Raw genomic sequence first — 22,713 nt, 5'->3', positions numbered from 1 at the left:
ACACACACACACACACACACACACACACACTCTCTAGGATGTTAGTGTCACATCTCACATCGCCCATGCCCAAATGCATAAAGACATTAGTAACACAGTAAAATCATGCTGAACAACCTTCCCGGGTAAACCTCTGCTGAATTCATGATGACAGGGGTGTGTTTCCCATCCCTAACCAAAGAACAGTAGGCTAATCCATGATCGGTACCCAGGCATGTTCATGTTGACTTGATTTTGAACAAAAATAAAACAAAAATAACAAGTACTACAATCAATTAAATTGACATGTCCATGGTATTTAATTTTGTTAGTGTAACCCAGGTTATTCTGTAGTCTCTTAAGTACTGGAGGCCTAGTTTACGATGCTTCCAAAACGCATCGCGGGCGCATGACGGCAGACAGCCGATGACACGGCAGCACAGAGAAAGTTACGGGACACACATGCAACTGCGATAGTAGTTTATTGATGAAGGAAATGATATAGATACCTTAATGATAAAAATAAGATACCTAATAAAATAAACTGTATTTATTAAAGACACTTGTTAGAGAGAGAAAACTACTAGTGGATCGGGAGAAGTCTTCTGGGGAGAGCTCTGGACAGGTGCTTTCCGAGTTAATAGACGGATTATCCTGGCTGTTTTTTTTGTGGGACGACTGTTCCAACTGGACTGATTCAACTGCTTTCACCATCATCGCTGTTCCTGGATGCCATAATCTCTCATCGGACATCTGTTGCATCGCATGGACATTGTGCTCAAAATCCAGGCGGCGGTAGGAACGAAATTAAGGAACAAAATTGAGGATTATTTTATTTTGATACCCCGTCCGAGACGAAAGCCTTCCACGAGCCGGGCATATCAAAATGTTTATTGCCCAGCCTCTCGGTGATTATCTCTTAGCCTACTTATTTGCCTTGCGGAACAAGCCAGTCAGGCAAGTATGCAAATTAGGCATGTGCGCCAAACAGAAGAAAGACGTAATGTTGTGAAGTCATACAAAAAACGGATAGCAAGCGAATGCTAAACAACAGTGTATCACTCACACACTTTGGGTCCATTCTAAATTATGGTAAGAGGCTATTCTTTTAATCTTTGCAGTGACTGAATGCTGATGATAAAACTGATTGTTTTCTATAAGATGAGTGTGTGCGACTGTGCGTGTGTCCTTTCCGGCTTGGCATACTGCATGGTTATGAAGGCCTTTTGGTTAGTTGTGGTCTAAGGGAAGCAGCCTAGCATTGGAGTTGGATAAATTGGAGTGATTGTGTACGTGCGAGACAGTGGCGGCGCCAGAGATTTTTTTCTGGTGGTGCTATGGGGGTGCTCGGCGTTTTACTGAGGGTGCTATGAAATTAGGGTGATAGCATATGAGTCTCATTTTTCTCTACTACAACACCTCCCCACCATATCGTCACATATGTTTACACGTTTGCTCTCTAACGGGTCTTTGGGGTACAAAAAAAGCGCCATTCAAATCGATCGTATTATTATTGTCATTAGGCTACTTCTGACGGACGCGCACAAAGCCGCGTTCATCTCCGACGGTTAAAATGGAGATGTTATAGATAACGTAATCCCAAATACTTCACTTACTTCAGTGTGTGGATTAAAGTTTGCGCCAGATGACTACCAGGTCACCACTACCATGAGCGACAAATTAAACTAAACATACCAAGTTCAATACACTTCTAACTAAAGACGGCAGATTAGAATGTGAGACAGAATTAACTTAAACAGGCAAAGAGTCAGAAATGCTTTCAAAAAGAGTATATTATTTTAGGTCACAATCAAAACATGAATGAAACCAAACAGTAGGCACTCAAAACCACAATAATAAGAGATCAAAAAGTGTATATGATTTTGTGAACGCTTGATTTAAAATTGACCGATCGCCAGGATTACTGTTACTTAGCCTACTACTCATTGAACAATCACGTTCACGCACGCAACGTGTCTGTGTCGTGCTACGTGAACAATCTGTTTATTTCAATCTGTTATTTTCTTTTGTGATTAAAATATTATTATCACACAATACACTTTATTAAGAACTCAGAATGAAATTAAATAACAATAATAAATAAACCATTATTTTCTTGGGGGTGCTATGGGGGTGCTATGTCCAATCTAGGGGGTGCTCTAGCGCCCCCTAGCCCCCCCCTGGCGCCGCCACTGGTGCGAGAGTGAGAGGGAGAGCACACCTGCCGTGGTGATGTTTAATTAGAATTAAACATCACCACGGCAGAATTATAATTGGAGGCTGGGTATTTACTGTACTTATTACCAAAGGATAATAATTATGTAATATAATCCGTTTATTCTTACCTGAATACTAGACCACCGATGCTGAAGAGCCTTTCTACTGGAGCGCTTGAGGGCAGAGCAGTGTTGTGTTTTATGAACAGCCTTCTGAGCTTTGAAAACTGCATGTATTCATCAAACCCATCTGTGGTTGGGGCATCCAAATAGGTGTCCACTTCAGATTTTTGAATAGCTTCAGGTTTTTGGTTATATCTAAAGAATGACGCTGCATGATCTTTCTAAATCTATCAAAATCATATGTAATATTTCAATTTCTAGTGGGCTTATAATTTAATTCTAGTGGGCTTTTAATGAAACAACACATCAGAATGTCCTGCAACTTCTTGGGTGACCCTATGGGGTCGTCACCTATGACCCTGAAGTTTAATGAGTCTGTGATAACAGGGCGTTACCTTTTAAATTGAAACCAAATCTCCGATAAAAAACTATTGGCATAAGCTTACATTTGTCAATTTGTTGGGCTTTTATTTTGAGTTAGTAAGTATATATCACAACGTCCGTACATTTCCTTTGATAGTAGGCTATTTGCTTTTATTGACTGTCTTTTGGTATGTACCCGATGAATGCTTTTAATTTGAAACTAGTTCTGAGACGCTATTACCGTAATGGATAGTAAAACAGGTAGGCTACAGCAAAAAACTGGGTCGGCTGGCTTGACTGCCGTTCTCGATGTGACGGCTGGCTTGACCGCAGTGAATATTGACGGGTATTTCGCACACTGGGTAAAATAAAGCTTAGAAATAAACGATAGGCAAAGATGTTGTTACTGGAGCTAATAGGCTACCATCAAAACGTGGATAATCGGAAATCTGTTTACAACGTCGGGGGGAAAGATTTAATTAGGGATATCTGGGGGGGATTTCACAGGTGGGATTTCACAGGTGGGACTGGCAAGTTAGCCCATAGCTAGCATTATGCCTTCTATTTCTAGATCTTTAGACTAAGTTTACCTGTACTTATCTGAACGACATAATCGCTGTCACTAGATATAAAGAAAACGTTGACTTTCATCCGGTGCTATTCACTGAGTACAAATAAATAAAAGTGTTGTTATTGTATGCACTGCTGTTCATTGACTAGATCCAGCGCGTTGCTGCGTTGCTAAATGATAGCAACTCAACGCAGTCGATGATTACCCGAACATCTGGACTGTACTGTACAAATTTGCTTGGCATGGTGTTCTTGACTTGCTGTTTACTCATCCAGATGGGGAGGGAGCCAAGGAGCAGGTAACGGTAGTTGGCCCACGGTATAACAACATGGGAGACAGTGGACACACTGTCCTGAAACATGTCAGCCAGCACCTTCTCTTGCAGGTCTGCAGCAACCCGGCAGCAGAAGAGAAAAAACTCAGTCTACACGTTGGACTGGGAGAAATGGGTTCAAATGTTTGTTTATTTTTCTGAGCTTTCGACCAATAAACCAACATGGAGGCAGATGGTTGAATAACCTCCCAGAAGTCACAAAAAACATCTCTTGACGTGAATCTGGTGTAAAAAAGGATGTCCTTGTCTGAGACACAAAATCTGTGAAAAGGCACTTGAACCACTTTCAGCTGTGACAGCTCTCATAAGCTCCTTGACTGTTTCTTCCAATTGCTGTATGTGTACAGCAGCAGCATCCAGTGCACCTGTATGAGATGAGGAAAAAAAATTAAAACATCTAACCCAGATTTTGGCTGTGACTTGCATATTGGAAGCAGTTTGGACCTCTAAAGAAATTGCTTTTTGTAGCTCAATATTGCTTTTAAATTTTGCTTTTTATAGCTCAATATTCACCTTTACAATTAATTAAGTAAGATATAAAATGCAACATTTGTACTTGTGATGAAGCTTTTCACATTGTGGTTTGGTCAAATGCTGGGACATCAATAAGACTAAACATTTTGTGCCCGAGTTCTGAAAAGTTGACCTACCTACTCGGTATAACCTACTAAGAGCCCATTCTGTGATTAAACCATAGGTAGCACATCCTGTCAGGTAGGTGGTTTAAGAACAGTATGGGGTAATAGTAGGCCAATATTTCAGAACACTAACACTGACAAACCTGGTTTAGGAGCAGAACCGAAATCATGTTCCGTCATCCCCACCGAAGCTGCGATCTCCTCCATCGGCTCTTATTCACAGGGCAGCGGTTGCTCCAGAGGAAGGGCTGGGTGAACGTCATGGCCTAAGCGAGTTGATGCTCTTTTATAAACAGACCCCCTTCTTGGCAGTCCCCAGTTGTTCCACTGGAAACGGGAGGGTACAGACCCGATTTTCAGTTGCTTGGTGTGACCCCGGTTGGTTGCTAGCTGTAGCGTTTGTAGTCTGATTCACTAAAGTGCCGGCTACAAACAAACGTGCTACCTTGTTTTATTTTAAAGTTTGGCCCTTCATCCCGGCGAAGCGCTTGAATCCACTTCTTCCTTCGACTAAATTCAGTCGGGAATCCATGAAAATTTAAGTAGGGTTGGTGATGTTTGTTAGATGTACAAAGTGGAACAGAGCAGTGACATCTAGCCTTTGTTTCAGCCATTGTTGAAGTGCGCCGGAAGTGTTCATGCACAACGAAGACAAATCCCGCCACCGGAACCCGGAAGCGTGATAATCCCCTATTGGCCAGCTCACTCGCCAGACCGCTCCGGCCCCGCATCCGATCCCGGAAGTAACTCCAACTTTCCCCATGCCGCTTATCGGAGCGGGCAGTAAGTTGGCTCCCCCAGCGCGATACGCCGGAGAGCCGGAGCAAAGCAGGATATTTTTTATTGACTGTTCTAATCATTTTGAATTTAATCCTTGTGCGTTTCCCACAGACCGGTCCAAAGTAGCGTTTATGATTTCTCACCTGACCGGTAGAGCTAAGACTTGGGCTGCTGCTGAATGGGGAGGGGCTCGCCCGTTTGCCTTTCCCTCGCAGACTTTCAAGCAGCACTTACCAGAACTTTTGATCCGGTAACCATGAGCCGTGAGAAGGCACAAGAACTAAGTAGCCTTAAGCAAGGCAGCGGCTCTGTGTGTGACTATGCCATTCGCTTCCGCACGCTGGCGGGAGATAGCGGGTGGAACGCGGTTGCCCTCTATGATATTTTTTTTAAAGGACTTAGCCCCAGTATCCAGGACCTCCTCGTTCCCTTGGATTTACCCACCGACGTGGATGAACTCTTCGCCCTCGTGATCCGGACGGACAACAGACGCACCCAGCTCCAGCGGCAACGGGAGGGGAGATCTACGAACACAGGGAGTCAGCTTCGCCCTCAACCTTCCCCTGGAGCAGCTCTTCAGTCTTCACCGCAGGACCAGCTTCATCCGTCGGCTGTCGCAGGAGAGGAGGGACCCATGCAGCTGGGGAGGGCTCGACTATCTCCGGAGGAGAGGAGAAGACGTCAACTGGAGGGCAGTGCTTTTATTGTGGAGAGACCGGTCATCTCGTCGCCTCCTGTCCGACCAAGAAATCCCTAGCAGTGAGCCACGTCACAGAATCGAGCCCCACAGCTCGCACTCTCACCAAGGTCCAGGTAAAGCATCACACCGACACTGAACTTGAAGCCCTCATAGACTCTGGGGCAGATGAGGGTCTGATGAACTGGGGACTAGCCAGAAAATTGGGGCTTAAAATTGAACTCCTGGAACGGCCCGTTAGGGCCAGCTCCCTTAATGGGATGGATCTTTTCCTAATCACACACATCAGTGAGCCAGTACACCTGCACGTCAATGACCATAAGGAACTGTTACGTTTTTACCTGTTCAGATCCTCCTCCCATTCTCTGGTGCTGGGGCAGTCATTGCTGCTGAATCACAATCCCCACATCGACTGGAGAACGGGAGAGATCAGAGGATGGGGGGACAGTTGTACGCAGACATGCCTTGTTCCCCTCTCTCAAGATGAGCTTGTCACAGAAGTTAATTTGTTCTCTACCAACCCGACCTTAGAGGCCGAGTTCCCGGACCTTAACACGGTACCTCCCTGTTATCATCATCTCGGTCAAGTCTTCAGCAAGACCAAGGCTCTGTCTCTTCCTCCTCATCGTCCATCCGACTGCGCCATAGACCTGATCCCCGGCTCCACCATCCCCAAGGGCCGCCTATACTCTGTTTCCGGCCCTGAGAAGGAGGCGATGAGGGAGTACATTTCAGCTTCTCTAAAAGCAGGTCTGATTCGTCCTTCTTCGTCCCCTGCTGGCGCTGGTTTTTTCTTCGTCGGAAAGAAAGACGACTCACTAAGACCCTGCATCGACTACAGCCCACTCAATAACATTACCATAAAAAACAGGTACCCCCTCCCTCTCATGTCCTCTTTCTTCGATCAGCTCCAACAGGCCAAGATTTTCACGAAACTAGACCTTCGAAACGCCTACCATCTGGTCCGCATCAGGGAGGGGGACGATTGGAAAACGGCGTTCAACATCCCCAGTGGCCACTACGAATATCGGGTTATGCCTTTCGGACTCACTAATGCCCCCGCAGTTTTTCAGGCCATGATTAGTGATGTTCTCCGAGATTTCTTTGATCGCTTTGTCTATGTTTACATTGATATTCTTATTTACTCTCCTGACCTCGACACCCACCGTAACCATGTCAACCAGGTTTTCGAAAGACTGCTGGCTAATCACTTGTATGTCAAAGCAGAAAAGAGTTTGTTCCATGCCGACACTGTCTCTTTCCTGGACTTCATCGTAGCCCCCGGAAGTGTACAGATGGACCCGGCTAAAGTTAGCGCTGTGTCCGAGTGGTCCACCCCCGACAGCCGCAAGAAGGTTCAGCAGTTCCTCGGGTTTGCAAACTTTTACAGGTGGTTTGTCAGAGGCTTCAGCGCGATAGAAGCTCCTCTCCATGCTCTCACGTCTCCACAGGGGCAGTTCCGGTGGTGCCCCGAAGCCGAGAAGGCGTTCAGTACACTCAAGCGTCGGTTCACCTCCGCCCCCATCCTCACCTTGCCAGATCCCAAGCGCCAGTTCGTGGTGGAGGTGGATGCATCCAATGAGGGCATCGGGGCCGTGCTGTCACAACGCTCCGACCAGGATGGTAAGGTGCACCCCTGCGCCTTCCTGTCGAGGCGGCTGTCCAAAGCAGAGCGCAACTACGATGACGGCAACCGGGAATTGCTGGCTGTTAAACTCGCCCTGGAGGAATGGAGGCACTGGCTAGAGGGGGCCGACCTTCCGTTCATTGTCTGGACAGAACACAGGAATCTTGAGTATATTAGAAAGGCTAAGCGCCTCAACTCTCGTCAGGCCAGGTGGGCGCTGTTTTCTAACCGCTTTTCCTTTTCCCTTTCGTACAGGCCGGGGTCCCGGAACGTCAAACCGGATGCCTTGTCTCGACTATTTGACCCCGAGCCTGAGGCCAAGGAACCAGAAACCATCCTCCCACTGACCCGTGTGGTTGGAGCGGTTACTTGGCCCATAGAGACTGAGGTTAAGCGAGCGAATGGTGGTGCTCCGGCACCTAGTGGGTGCCCCGCTAACGTCTGTTTGTCCCCGTCGAGCTGCGCCCACAGGTGATCCACTGGGCTCACACCTCACGGCTTTCATGTCACCCGGGAGTCAAGAGAACGGTGTTCGTCATCTCCCGGCGGTTCTGGTGGCCATCCATGGAGGTGGGGGTCAGGGAGTACATAGATGCATGTGCGGTCTGCGCCAGAAACAAGACTTCTTCCGGGGCCCGCATGGGGCTCTTACAACCACTTCCCATCCCCTCCAGACCGTGGTCCAACATCGCACTCGACTTCGTCACGGGTCTCCCGGCTTCTCAAGGCAACACCACCGTTCTCACTGTGGTGGACAGGTTCTCCAAAATTTTCTTTTCAGACATTTTGCTGGAAGGCCAAAACATAAACATTCCTCTACATCCTGAGTAATACTGAGAAAAAAAAGGGTTCAGCCGTAGACACTGTATAAAGGAAGTTTCACATAATCTGCTGAACGCAAGGTTGCCTGCGTCAAAACATGGCAACTTTTGCATTCCTGCTGTAACCACTAAGAGAGTAAACAAAGGGAAATTTAGACACACTGCTAACCTCACAAATCTCATACATATTGCCTCCAAACCAAAAACAACCTTAAAGCCTGTCAACAACAACATCAGGATGGGTCTACTTAATGTCAGGTCTCTTAATAACAAATCATTTTAGTTAATGATTTTATTACCACTTCTAAACTGGATTTTATGTTTTTAACTGAAACATGGCTGGAACCAAATAACAGTGCAACCGTTCTAATGACAGCTCCTCCCAAATATAACTTTTTTGATGCATGTAGATCTGGAAAAAGAGGTGGAGGGGTTGCTGCTATAATTAAAAATGTATTTCAGAGGAAACATGTTATTTGGTGATTTTCCATCATTTGAATACCTTTGTGCTGTATTGAAATGCTCCCCCAGAGTTCTCCTATTAATTATATACAGGCCAACAACATACTCTGCCATTTTTTTCGATGACTTCACAGAATTATTGTCTTGCAATAATTTTAACTGTCTAGAAGATATAACTGGTGAATTTTCATTCTGATGATTTGAATGGCGTGAAGTGTGCAAAAAAACGTATGAAAGAGGCTACTCATTGTAGGGGCACACTCTAGACCTGGTTATCACCAAGAGATCTGATCTCTCTGTGACTGGTCCTTCCTTGTCTGACCACTTTTGTGTTTTCTTTAATATATCTTTTATTCGCAACATACAGACAAAATCAAATAATGTCAAACGGTATATCAATGAAGATTCTAATGTACTTTTTAAAAAGGCCATCTCCTTACTACACTACACTTGCTACACACTTTCCCTTTTTTTACCAGAAAGATACATGATCTGATACCAGAGAGAAAGGATAAGGGTTTGAGAACCAAGTTCTGTTTGGGTTAGAGTCCTAGAAAGGCGGGACCCCTCTGGAAGGCAAGGTAGAGGGCGGACCCCTTCTGGAAGGTTTAGAAGGCGGGACCCCTCTGGAGGGGAAGGTAGAGGGCGGGCCCCTTCTGGAAGGTTTAGAATGCGGGACCCCTCTGGAAGGCAAGGTAGAGGGCGGGCCCCTTCTGGAAGGTCTGGAAGATCTGGAAGAGGGGCACCCTCGGTAATGAGTAGGGTTCAGGAACCGGACAGGGCTCGGGGACCGGAGTCAGCTCAGGGGCTCGAGAGATGTGGAACCGGATGGCACTCCAAACTCACCACCCTCACTCTGATAGTCCGTAAGGCACCGTCCAACCCGGGCCTTGAAGCGACAGCGCTGCACGTACGCCCCAACACAGCCTCCAACAAAAAGAGCGTCCGCTGGGTCCAATAATGGTCGGATCATTCTGTCACGGTTAGCGGGTGGCAGGCAAGCAGGTAGGACCCAATAGCAGACAGTTCGGGTAAAGGATCATTTATTAACGCAAAAGGCAAGGAACACCGAGAACACAGCTGACGCGGGTAACACAGCGAAAACCGGGAACACAGGTAACACACAGGACACAACTCACCACGAAGTACAATGATCCGACAAGGAACAAAGGAAAGACAAGGGCTTAAATACCAAACACACAGGGCACGCAACGAGTAACAGCTGAAACACATCAGGGGAGGGAGCAGTAATCAAACAGGAGGGAAACTTGACCGGACATGGGGAGAAACAAGACAGAGATAACAAAGTAAAACAGGAAACACACCAAAACAAGACAAGGAAACCATGACATCATGAGCCTGTAAAAAATGGTGCCCGTGCATTAAGGCGGCTTTGGGGACAACCCAAGAGGTGGTGATCCTATGGGCCTAACCCGTACTGCCTTATTAAGATTGTTTTGCTTTGTTTTGTAGGACGCTGATGTCCCTTATTTTCCTTTTCAGATATCAAGCCATATCGTTATGCATAGTCAAGGGCCTTTCTAGGCACAGGAAACACCGGCCCCCATGTATAAATCTGATTATAAAAGTCAATTTTTCAAACATTTCCATTGCACCACCAGGTGTGCTTGTGAAAGGCAGTGAAAGACTTGTAGCGGTTACAAGCCATTTTGATAATCTTCCCCTTCTGACATCACAAGTGGGCCTGTCCCCCTAGATGCATGATGGGTAGATGAGCAACGTTTGCTGCAGTTCACTGGGTAGGCAGGTCGACTGATCTATCCAGCACACATCTAGGTGGACACGGCCACTTGTGATGTCAGAAGAGGCCGATTTGAACACGTAGACGTAGATTTGAACACATAGTTTTATTACATTCATTATCCTGCAAATGCAAGGGCTTTTATCAGTGGGACAAAGGCTCAATGACCATTGTGTAACCTTATTCATCGCTAGATACTGACTCATCTATTAACAGGAATACCTTTTAGATGTTCACTTTAATTCTCAATAGGTTAGGTCATAACAGCATAATTGTTGTGCGGATATAGGGTTAGATGTAGCAAATAAAATCTCACTGCCAGTGGGTTTTGATACTTTTGATACTTGTGAACCGTGATACTGTTATTTATAGGCTGTGGCCTACAAATAATTTATTTTCCTTTGACCGTCTTTCTTCATGGATACAGTATGTTCCCAATGTCCTCTTTCAAAGATAACAAACAAAAAGATTAAACATTGATGGACTCGATTATTTAAAACAATCCTGTGAGTAACGTCTCCGGGCAGAGGTTTTCATTCAGGGCACCATGGCGGACTTCGGAGAGATGCTGAGAGCTGCCGGAGACTTTGGATTATTTCAGAAGATTCTACTCATAGCCACATGGTTTCCCTTCCTTTTACTATCGTTTATCTATGCAAGTGTCTTCTTCGCTGACTCTGACCCAGAGCGCCACTGTAACACGGACTGGATCCTGGGGGCCGGTCCCAACCTGACAGAAGAGGAGCAGCTGAACCTGACCGTTCCCCGGGAGCCAGACGGCTCCCTCAGCCGGTGTCTGATGTACGCTCCGGTGAACTGGACCCTGGACTCCATCCGCCTCCATGGCCTGAACCACACCACCGCCTGCCGGGACGGATGGGTGTATGACCAGACCCTGTACCAGGCCACCATAGTCACCGATGTAAGTCGTAGTGTGTTATAGGGTTTGTGGTTTTGATAAAAGTTCCTGTTTCACAGCTCTATGTGGTTCCTACAGTTTGATCTAGTTTGTGACAAGGCGAACGAGTTGGCTGTGGCCCAAACGGTGTTGGGGGCTGGCATGCTTATCGGTTCGATACTGTTCGGACCTTTTGGCGAATCGTGAGTTTTATCTGTTAAGTATTTGGGCTGGTTATTCTTTCATTTTCTTTAGGGATGGAAATTGGGGGGTACCTCAAGATTCAATATTTTTCCAATGATTTCTTAGTACAGATCTATCGCGGTTCTGTAAATATTGGGATTCTATAAATGTAGCGATAGTATATTATATTTTCTTTGTTTGTGGCTTACAAATTTTTTTTTATCTATATTTTCTAGTCAAAATGTTGAGTAGTATTGAAGTATTGCATTATTATTAATTCTGTATCCTCTATGTCTATGTAGTTCACACATCAACATTCATCCTAAAAATATATGACTTAGTCTCGGCTACTACTATTTAAATGAAAATATAAATAAATAAAATTATTTTCAATTTTTTGGGTCAGATTTTTAATTCTAAATAATAACAATTAAACATTTTTTCTGCCAGGTTTGGCCGCAGACGGACCACTCAGATTCCAGTGCTGTTCCTTTTTATATTCACGCTCACAGGTGGCCTTAGTCCCAACTTCTACTTATATCTGGCCTCCCAGTTTGGGGCAGGTATGGGGTATGGGGGCTTCGGGATGAACGCCATCGTGCTGAGTGAGTACACCAAAACGCAATCCGTCTCTTCCTCTTCTCTTAGTAGTCTTCAGAACCCAGTGCAAATATAATGTAAAGGCAGATACATCAGTCAAACATTGAGTGTAAGTCATTCACCATAACCTTGGATGTAAACATATAACAAAACGTAATCTTCAGACCATTCCATACATGGAATTCCATACAAAGACTCAGGCCTACAGAATAATGGTACGCTGAACCTGTAGCCTATAGTATAGTTTAACCTGCACTATGTACGTTTGCCCAAGGTGGGGGACAGAATAAAACGATTTATTGAGAAATATTCACCCACTTTCTAGGTCAGATATTTTTCAACGGAGGACTGAGCCACAGTCGAAAGAAGGACGCAGTGCGAGTTTAAGCAGACGCATGACACGTTAAGAAAAAGCTGTTTCCATCCACTAATTCTTCAACCTTAAAACCGAAACACAATAGGCCTGTTGTCGACACATGTCGAGGGTTTATGCCACGTGGGCTATACTGCTGACTGAATATTGACTAACGAGCATGGCTCTCCTTCCCTGCAGTGACTGAGTGGATAGGGATAACCAAGCGCTCCCTGGGCGCGTGTGGGGGCCAGTTCTCTGGGGCTGCCGGGCTGGCGTGTATGTCGGGGATCAACTACCTAACCCGTGATTGGAGGCTGGCTCAGTTGGTCATGGCGGTGCCGATGGGCCTGGTTGCTGTCTACATATGGTATGTATGGGTCACGACGTGCAGCAGTGGGAGACAGGGGTCACACGTAATGACGATTCAGGGGGCCCCTGAGAGGGAGAGGGCCCTAAAAAGGGTCCTGGAACATAAATCGTGTATTATTTATATGCTATTTCCCCTAATATTTTTAATTCAATTAAACAATTAAACATTGTGAATTTCCTTTTTTTCTTTACATTAATTAATTTATGATAAATGTTTTTTTAACATTCGTCATCATTATTTGGCTGGATGTGAGTTTGAGTGGCAATCTCTAATATTTGTGGTAATTCTTAGATAAAAGTAGTTTTATAATATTAAACACCTAGTTTTATAATATTCATTATCCTGCAAGGACTTTTATCAGCGGGAGAGAGGCTCAATCACCATTGTATAACCTCATTCAGTGCTAGATACTGACTGACCTATTGACAGTTTTTAGATATTCACTTTAATTCACAATAGATTAGGTCATAACAGCATAATTGTTGTGTGGATATAGGGTTAAATATAGCAAATAAAATATCACCAGGGGGTTGCTAATTTATGTTTTGATTCAAACTAATTTCACCTTACTTTTGTAAAGGTTTATACCGGAGTCGGCCCGCTGGCTGCTGGACAGGGGGAGGACAGAGGAGGCCAAAGAGTTGATCCTCAAAGCAGCGGCCATCAACAGACACACCGTTCCAGAATCCCTATTCGAAAAGGTATCTTGCAAAGTTCTATTAGAAATAAAAGGCCCACATGGAGTAGTGTGTATGAACAGGGGGTTTGTATCGTGAACCTACGGACTTCAGTGGGGGTTTCACTCCATCTGCGCACAGCACCTTCTCAACGAGCAGGTGTGCGCCTGCCCTGCAGCCAGAGGGGGCGCCAAAATACCTATTCCCAACACAATGTAGTACTTCATTGATAACCGCTACGCAGCGCGATTTTTTTTTTACTGCTCGTGGCGCCCCCCATGTGACTTGGCGCCCCCCACAAATATGCCGCCCCGGGCGGCTGCCTGGTTCGCCCGTACCTAAAACCGCCACTGTGTGTGTGTGTGTGTGTGTGTGTGTGTGTGTGTGTGTGTGTGTGTGTGTGTGTGTGTGTGTGTGTGTGTGTGTGTGTGTGTGTGTGTGTGTGTGTGTGTGTGTGTGTGTGTGTGTGTGTGTGTGTGTGTGTGTGTGTGTGTGTGTGTGTGTGTGTGTGTGTGTGTGTGTGTGTGTGTGTGTTCCTCTACTGGTATGTGGCATTCTGGTTAAGGAGTTGGACCAGTAACCGGAGGGTGGCTGGTTCGAATCCCGACAGGTACACAATAAATGAACAGGGGGAGTCCATATCTGTGCATGCGTTCACCACCTCCCGGATGGGTCAAAAGCACAAGAGCGAGAGAAAGCCACTGATCGGTTCATATCATTTATCCGACGCTGCAATTAAATAAATCACTGTTTCTCTTTTTCCGACGGCAAAAAACCTAAACATAGAAATAAAATAAATAAATTATAGAGGTAGTCTAAAAAAGACGTCTAAAATTAGTCTAAATTTGATGTTGTAAAGACGTCCACAAACGACCACATTTTGACTATAAATAGCCCTTACACAGAGGTCCCATGGACGTCAACATTAGGCGTACAGTAGATGTCGAACAAAAGACGTCGCCTGGCGCTACAAAAAAAAACTTCAGTGGACCGAAATTTGACGTCAAATAATGACACAGAAAAGACATCCTAGACACTCCAGCCAGTGTCCCTAAAGCCAGTTTCACTGCGAGGAGCAACGTCATAGTTCCGCTCAGCAGGGGGTAAGCAATGGGAGAAAAAAGTGCATGGATGGAGTTTCTGGTCTGAGGCAGAGTGCTGGGACAGGACCCCACCTACGCCAGAATCAGATGCGTCCTCCTCCACCACAAAGGGGCGTGAAGGATCTGGGTTGATTAGGAGAGGGGCTGAGGTGAACGTCTCTTCAGCTCCCTGAGCGCAGCGTCTGCCTCAGCGGTCCAGGAGAACAGAGTTGCAGGAGAGGTGGGCTTGGTAGGGGGCCCTGCCACTCTGCTAGTCCCTGATGAACCAACGGTAGAAGTTGGAGAAGCCAAGAAGGACTTGGAATTCACATTTCCCTGCCTTGACATACAGCTTGTTCCCAAGGAGTCTCTGGAGAACCTGTCTCAAATGGATGATGTGTTCCTCCATGTTGCCGGAAAAAACTGAAAGTTATCGATTTATAAAAAAACAGTTGAGGAAGTCGCGGAGAACACAATTTGCAAGAGCCTGGAAAACAGCTGAGGCCTCTGTCAATCCAAATGCATAACCAGGCCGTTTTCCATACGTCTCCCTCCCTTATTCTAACAAGATGGTAGGCATTCCTGCCCGGCCCAGCCGGAGAAGATGGTAGCTCCTTGGAGGGGTTCAAAAGCTGAATTTATCGAAGGGAGAGGGTACTTCTTCTTAACAGTGATGTTATTTAGGCCAGTGCAGTGGGAATTCTACTTTTTCTACGGAATTTTTTTTTATTATATAATTGAATCTAATCCATAACAGATTGCAGTGAATAAGACTGTGGAGAAAGGGGGCATATCGTTCCTGATCAGATCACCTGTGCTTCGAAAACGCTTCCTGATCATAGCATTAGCATGGTGAGTTGTAGGCTACCCTCTCTAAATGGACTCAATCGAAATATTGATAAAAAACTAAAAGCAACCTAGCACTCATAATAGCATAACATTTCTGTTACAACACGAGGTTACAAGGCTCCTTCCACAGAACATTTTATTGAAACAGCATTACTCAGGGGTCTGGAGCTCCTTAAGCAATCAACGCTATTGACCAATCATTTTTAATGTGTTTTTGTATCCCTTTTTGTACCAGTCACAAATATTCAAAATGTGAAAAAGTTTTGTCCTCGTGAATTACATGAAATAAGTAGAAGAAGACAATGACCAGCATCTAATACTTTTCTTAAACTCTTCCCTATCAAATCCTTTAGGTTTGCATCGAGCCTCACCTTTAGCTGCCTCGGGTTTAACGTGGGGAAGTTTGGGCTGGACATCTTCCTGACCGAGCTGCTGTTCGGACTCACAGAGTTACCGGCTCATTTGCTGTGCTTCTGGCTGTTGGAGCTCGCAGGCAGGAAGTTATGCCTGATGTTCAACATCCTGGTGGGGGGTCTAGTGTGCCTCAGCATCCTGGCTGTTCCCGCAGGTAACACACATACCCGGATACATAATATGGGTGGACGGGACAGTGTAGGGGTGTGGGTAACCAAATAGTCTTGGTTTTGTTGCTGATTACAACCACTCAGTGGTTGTAATCTGCAACCTCACCACTGGATGCCACTCAATCTCTCGTACTGCACCTTTAATGACATGCATCTGTATTCACTGTAAGGCGCTGTGGATAAGAGTGTCTTCTTTTGTAGTAAATCAGATGTTTCTTTGAAGCTAAAGATGGTAGATTTGGCTTCATATGCGTTTCCTCTCTGTGTCATCACAGGAAATGTCATCGCTGTGACCGTGTTGGCCATCCTGGCGCGGATCCTTGTGACTGTGGGCATGAGCATATGCAGCGTTTACGTTCAGGAGCTGTTTCCCACGCCCGTGAGGTAAGAAAATAACACACCTTGAGGTCCTTTGAGTGGACCTCTGAGTGTATTTAGTTTGTCAATCCTCCCTCTGTGATGCTGATGGTGATTATGGTGATGGTGATGAAGCTGGTTGACGTTCCTAAAGATAGTTGTGCCGCTGATCATGGTGATGATGAAGATTTGTGTTGATGATGAAGAAGATAAGGGTGATTAGGATAATGATTATGATTGATAATCTGGATGAAGGGGATGATGATGATAATGAGGAATATGAAGGACAGTGATAGTGATGTTGTTTTCAGACATACTGCAGCTGGGCTAGGGGGCGTAGCAGCTAGATTGGGGGGGCTGTTGGCTCCCTCAGTCAACCTGCTGGCGCTATACCACTGGTCCATACCCGTCTCAGTGTTCAGCAGCCTCACCCTGCTGGGTGGAGCCCTCATCTTCCTGCTCCCAGAGACGTGCGGGAGAGAGCTGGCAGACTCCATCGAACAGGCTGAGGTCCAGAGGTAACAACTGATCCATTATCAATAACAGGCCGAGTGCCGGAGGTAACAACTGATCCATAATCAATAACAGGCCAAGGGCCGGAGGTAACAGCTGACTCCTCATCAATTACAGGCCGAGGGTAGGAGATGCAAACTGATCTATAATCTATAATTTATCAGATTTTGAAGTTTGGTTTTAAGTGCCCATATTGTTGTTGGTCTAGGGGTTGTCTATCTTGTCCATGTTGTGACATACACAAGCAGACACACACGCACGCACGCACACAGGCAGGCAGGCAGGCAGACAGAAAGACAGACAGACAGACAGACAGACAGACAGACAGACAGACAGACAGACAGACAGACAGACAGACAGACAGACAGACAGACAGACAGACAGACAGACAGACAGACAGACAGACAGACAGACAGACAGACACACGAATGAACTTAACAAAAGTAAGTTTCACAAACACATTTCTGGGGCCGTATTCACAAAGCATTTTATCTTACCGCTAGGAGTGCTCCTAACTCGCGCTAAAACATTTTACGTAGGAGTTTTTTCTTAAAAGTTATTCACAAAGCCGCTGAGACCTACTCTTACTAAGGATAAATCACAAAGAGTGAACTAAGAGTGACGCGCCGTTGCTATGGATTACGTCAATTCTCGTGCACGAGTTTAGAAGCAGTCAGTTCGAGATAACTGAGCCCACTGAATCACCGAAAAACAAGGAAATAGCCTAGGCTAGAAATTAATTCCTATTAAGTAGTTATAGTGCAGTTAGCAGAATACACGCATGATGACAATTTTGTGCAGACCACGATAATGACGTTGTAGCCTGCACGTTCAAGAGAGAGAGAAAGCAAACAATAACAATACGTAAAATCTAAGAAAATAAATGTTACGAACTACCCAAGTGTTGACTGATTTGTGCCAAGGTGTTTACCTAAAATGTGTTTTCAAAGTGATCCCTAAATGCCTGTCCACTCGGTTCCACACGGCCAAATTCCTTGTAATGTTGATCGCCATCATCATCATCATCATCATCATCATCATCATCATCATCATCATCATCATCATCATCATCGTCTGGCTGTGGAATGTTCCTCCGCTTGCAGAGGTTGTGTAGAATGGCACATACAGTGATTACTGTGCTTGCCCTCTCTGGGGTGAGGTGTATTTCGCCGTGGAGGACATGAAACCGACGTTTCATCTGCCCAATTCCTCTCTCCACCACATTTCGTGTATGTTTGTGTGCTCGCAAAGAGCCAATACGATGTGTTTTACGCATAGGACTAAGCGTAATCTGCGTAATCACTTACATGTTACACTTTAACTGTGCTCCCGGTTGTGGATTGAGGTAGGGTGTCTAGAGCCACGTCTTGCATGGATAGTCACTGTCACCCAGCAAGTGACACCCAACTGGTACATCTCAAAAAGCTGCCTCAGACCGCTCACCATTAAAATGCGCGAATCATGGGTAGCTGAAGATCCAGGCCACTTTGCAACAACATCCAGTAGGCTATGTTAAAATTTGCATCAAAAACAACCTGCGTGTTGATGGAATGCACTTTCTTCCTATTGACGAACACGTCCTCGTCTTTTGATGGCGCAATTATTTATATTTTTTATAAGTTATATATTTTTTTTAGAATTTATAATTTTTATAACATTTTATTTCGGGACTAATTGGATTATTCCTGTTAGTCGGGGATGTTATTGCATCGCGCATTAACTCCACAATAAGTTGAATACCCTAACATTTCGTCTCGCAGGCATTTTAAGATTCTTTGTGAATAGGTCTTACTGAGTTAGGAGTCCTCTTGAGGACTTTTAAGCTCTCCTAGACTTAGGTGCTACTTTTAGTCCTAAAATACTTTGTGAATTGCTCTTAGTGAAAAAAGTTAGGAGTCCTAAATTTAAGAGTGACACGCCCATTATTTTTAGGAGTTACTCCTAAATTCGCCAGTTAGGACCTACTTTTAGCCCTAAGATCCTTTGTGAATACGGCCCCAGGAGAGTCTCAAAAATCCACATATAAATACAGTCCAGTTCACACACAAATGCAAACAAGTTCACAAATGAAAAGCGTCTTGTTAATTCAAGTTTAACAGTTTGTATATAAATGTAACAACATCCAAATACATTTTTGATGAAAATTGTAAATATTTTTTAAATTCATATATTTATGGATTTATATTACATTTATTTAAGACAAGACACATTTGTGTGTGGATCAGAAATGTGTTTGTGAAACTTATTTTTGTTTATGGATTTATCTGACATTTATACATACCAATATCCATTTGTGTGTGGAATAGCGTTTTCAGAAACACTAATTCGTCATGTAAATTTCGGCAAAGAAAACTTAACACATATATGATATGCGGTCCTGTGGCCGCAACTCTGGGTCTATTTAATGATATGCGGCAATACAATAACAAACATTGTTTCTTACCAGTATTGTATACATCTCGTTATCAACTTGTGTTCATAATATGCATGTGTCTCCCCGTTAATATACATTGCCATGGACTGTATTATGCGTTAGCCTAAAAGTTATGGGCTTGTACATGATGTCTGTGTCAAGAAAATATGTGTTTTCTGTACGGTGTTTGCAGATGCATTGATTTAAAAGTACAACTTATTACCTAACCCTATCTGGAAATAGGGGCCTAATGAACCCAATCTGTAGCCTCTCCTGCTAGTTTTAAAAGGCTAAATCTTAAGTCCCATTTGGCCCACACTTACAACATTAGTGTCAGATGATAAAGCTTGGCGTGGCCTACAACTTTTCCATCGAGACCATTGTCCTCTGCCTCACTGCATAATCCGCAATTTTGCTTTAACTGAAAAACCTACTTTTCACACCTCATCCCAAAACACAAATTCTAACCAAACCACCTCTAATTTATTCCTCATAATCAAAATAATAGTTTTTTATCAAACATTTCATATGCCTTGAAATGGCCTATTGCCTGCATTATATGCAGTAAGGCCCCCAGAGGTGAAACATTTTGAAGCAAACAACACAGATATTATGTATGCATGTTTTACCATCTTCCCCTCAACCGTTTTTCCAGTCATCATTATACCTGCTTTATTGGATTCTGCACCCTGTAATTCCACACCCTGTTTTCTATTTAGATCATGTGGACCATGTACGTGTAAGTTCCAGAGATAACTGTAAAACAACTATTTGAAAAGTGTGGAAAAACTGCCAACTTCTAAAATATATACTGACATTTACATGTTTAGTGATCGGTATCAGATGGTCATTATAATGAATGTGCACCTCCAATTCAAGTACATTTCCATATGAAGTTCTAGAACTCTTTCAATTTCAAATGAATTTATTACTGATCGTTTTGAGTTTTCAATTCTAGGTGCAGACAAACTGGATTTCCACCACCCCCCACCCCCCTCGGGAAATCTACCGTAACCAGTATTGGCCTGTAAGGTGCCAGTGGGTACTTCCAAAAGGAAGTCATGGTCTTCAACAGCAGCGAGTGGCAAAGTGTGCATTGATCTAACAAGTTCCTTGATAGATACCTCAATTCCTAAATACTTCCTAATTGTAAGACGCTTTGAATAAAAGTGTCTGCTAAATGCCCTGAAGGTAACTGTAAAATACGTAAGGAATAATCACCGAGAGGCCGGGCAATAAACAGTTTGATATGCCCGGCTCGTGGACGGCGTAACCTTCCGTTACCGCCGTTCCGTTACCGCCTACGTTATTCTACGTTATTCTACGTTATTCACGTACAATAACCTTCCGTTATTCTACGTGAATAACGTAGCTGCTACATTCGTATCAAGTCAGCTTTAATGACGATCGATCAAACATGCACTCCTTGGTTTATTTTTACTATGGACCTCATGTTGGAAATGTATGTGATAGAAAACGATGCAAGCGGCGTATTGATCTACTGTGCTCAGTCAGCAGCAAGTAGAACCGACAAGTCAGCGGGCGATATGCCGGATTAATGCACCCCTCCCAGCCAATCAGAATCGAGCATTCTTAAATGAAGTAGAATAAATGTAGTTATTCAGTCTTTAAAACTATGGGTAATAGTTATAATATGATAATCAATTAAAAACGTGTCCTCTCTAATGCTGTTTGTCCTTTCTGGGTTACAGTAGAAATAATGCAGTGAAAATTGGCGGTGGAGGACCCGCTCCCTCGGTAGAAATAACGAGCTCATTCTAGGGTAATTAAAAGAACTATGATTCCTAAATTGAACGGATATAGACTAAATAAGACATACTTATGAATATCATATTCCATTTCTTCCCTGTCTGTTCCATGAGATGCCACTCAATTATACACACTGCACCTTCAATGTAAAGTTCTAAAACAAAAAGATAAAGTTGCTCTAACAAAGTTGATTTCCATTGTTTCCTTGTCATGTCAAACAAGGTACAGAAAAACAAAAAACATTAAGATTTCAGGGTTTACAGAGTGATTGTTTATTGAGAACTTCCTCTTCTAGTTACCGTTGGCAGTAAGAGAGGATAGTGACTGAGGGTGCACTCACACTAGGCATGTTTGCCTGTTCAGTGCTGCAGGAAGATTCAGCACGATTCCCCCCCTCCCCACTCCCCCCGCTGGCCCGTGGTCACACTGCTCCCAAAGGCCGTGGCCTGGGCACGATTGCTCCTTCATCCATACGTCATCCCGTGTAATACGATAAATACGTCATCAGCAAGCGTGGTGTCCAGCTGCGACTGAAGGCTGTGGTCGGCCCAAATTTCAAGTAAACACTCGACTTCACTATCGCACCAACGTAAACCCACTCATGAACCGCGTGCCGCCATTGTTTAAAATTATTGTTGTGGGGAAGAAGGGCATGGACCTATAAAGAAAGAAGGGTCGCGCAAGGACAACGTCATCCAGCTCACGTTGCGTATCCGCCAGTGTGCGTGGATACATCTCATTAGCATCTGTACTTTGGCCACGGCACATCTCTCCCAAGTGAGCACTGTGCCGTGGCCAAGGGGCTGTTCCGTGCTGGAATACGGATGGCGTGGTCACACTAGCCAAAAGTTCTAGACTTTAGTATGCAAATGAGCTCGGGCACGGGGCCGCGGCCCTAGTGTGAGTGGCCCCTGAATATGCATCTCTGGAGATCAAGACCCCCCCCAGACCACACAAACCCTAAAACCAAACCCTAACCCTAAAACCAAAAACACTAGTCAGACCATTTTAGACATTATTAAGACAATAATCTGTATCAATTTCTCAAAAGATATATGCGTGCGGTAATAGATCACAGTTTTGAACAGGGGTCCCTTTAGGGAATGCAAGTTGATGGTGGTTAAGACCCCCCCCCCTACCCCCCAATGATAAATAGGTGAACTGTACATGAACTATTGTACTTCATAAATGTGGTTAATCGCAATCTGTATGTTGATATGTATTTTGTAAAGTGTCTACATATTTTAACATAAATAAAAAAAGGAAATTGAGTGAAAACATTTGTTTGGTCTTTTGTCAGAAATCCCCCGCTACCTCACATGTGCATGTCGGGGGACAACCCGAGGGGGTGGTGATCCTATGGGCCTAGCCAATGAGGCTGCCACCTTTGGGGGAAAAAAAACGAAAAGAAAAAAAAAAGTATCCCTATTAGCTTTCAATAAAAAGATTAAGCATATTATGAGTAACATCTGCCTTTGAAGTCACACCACCAAGATGCTATGAGTAACTTGATATTGACTTGTGCTACACCTGTAGGGTAAGAGGAAACATCCTGCCTCGTCTCGGGTAAATAAAGACAGCGCCAAGATGCTCTGAAGTAAATGGCAAGAATAAAAGTATCTCCATGCCTCCAGTCAATATGTAAATGCACCTGCTAGGCACCTGCCTAGTCATACACACCGGCACACT

General features: G+C 44.5%; 1 protein-coding gene across 1 annotated transcript; it reads left to right on the top strand.

The window, feature by feature from the left end:
• The first annotated feature begins 10,318 nt into the window (after positions 1 to 10,318).
• On the top strand, positions 10,319 to 22,290 carry LOC130387085 (solute carrier family 22 member 13-like). Its single transcript, XM_056596042.1, has 10 exons — positions 10,319 to 11,295; positions 11,371 to 11,474; positions 11,905 to 12,059; positions 12,608 to 12,776; positions 13,360 to 13,480; positions 15,296 to 15,390; positions 15,741 to 15,955; positions 16,247 to 16,355; positions 16,640 to 16,846; positions 20,213 to 22,290. Exons 1-10 carry the CDS (start codon positions 10,921 to 10,923, stop codon positions 20,283 to 20,285), a joined length of 1,623 nt encoding a protein of 540 aa, XP_056452017.1. The 5' UTR covers positions 10,319 to 10,920; the 3' UTR covers positions 20,286 to 22,290.
• Positions 22,291 to 22,713: the final 423 nt, after the last annotated feature.

This window comes from Gadus chalcogrammus, chromosome 8, assembly GCF_026213295.1.
Source record: "Gadus chalcogrammus isolate NIFS_2021 chromosome 8, NIFS_Gcha_1.0, whole genome shotgun sequence".
Classification (NCBI taxonomy): domain Eukaryota; kingdom Metazoa; phylum Chordata; class Actinopteri; order Gadiformes; family Gadidae; genus Gadus; species Gadus chalcogrammus.
Note: the sequence above shows the minus strand (reverse complement) of the source record. Positions and strands in the feature narration are given on the sequence as shown.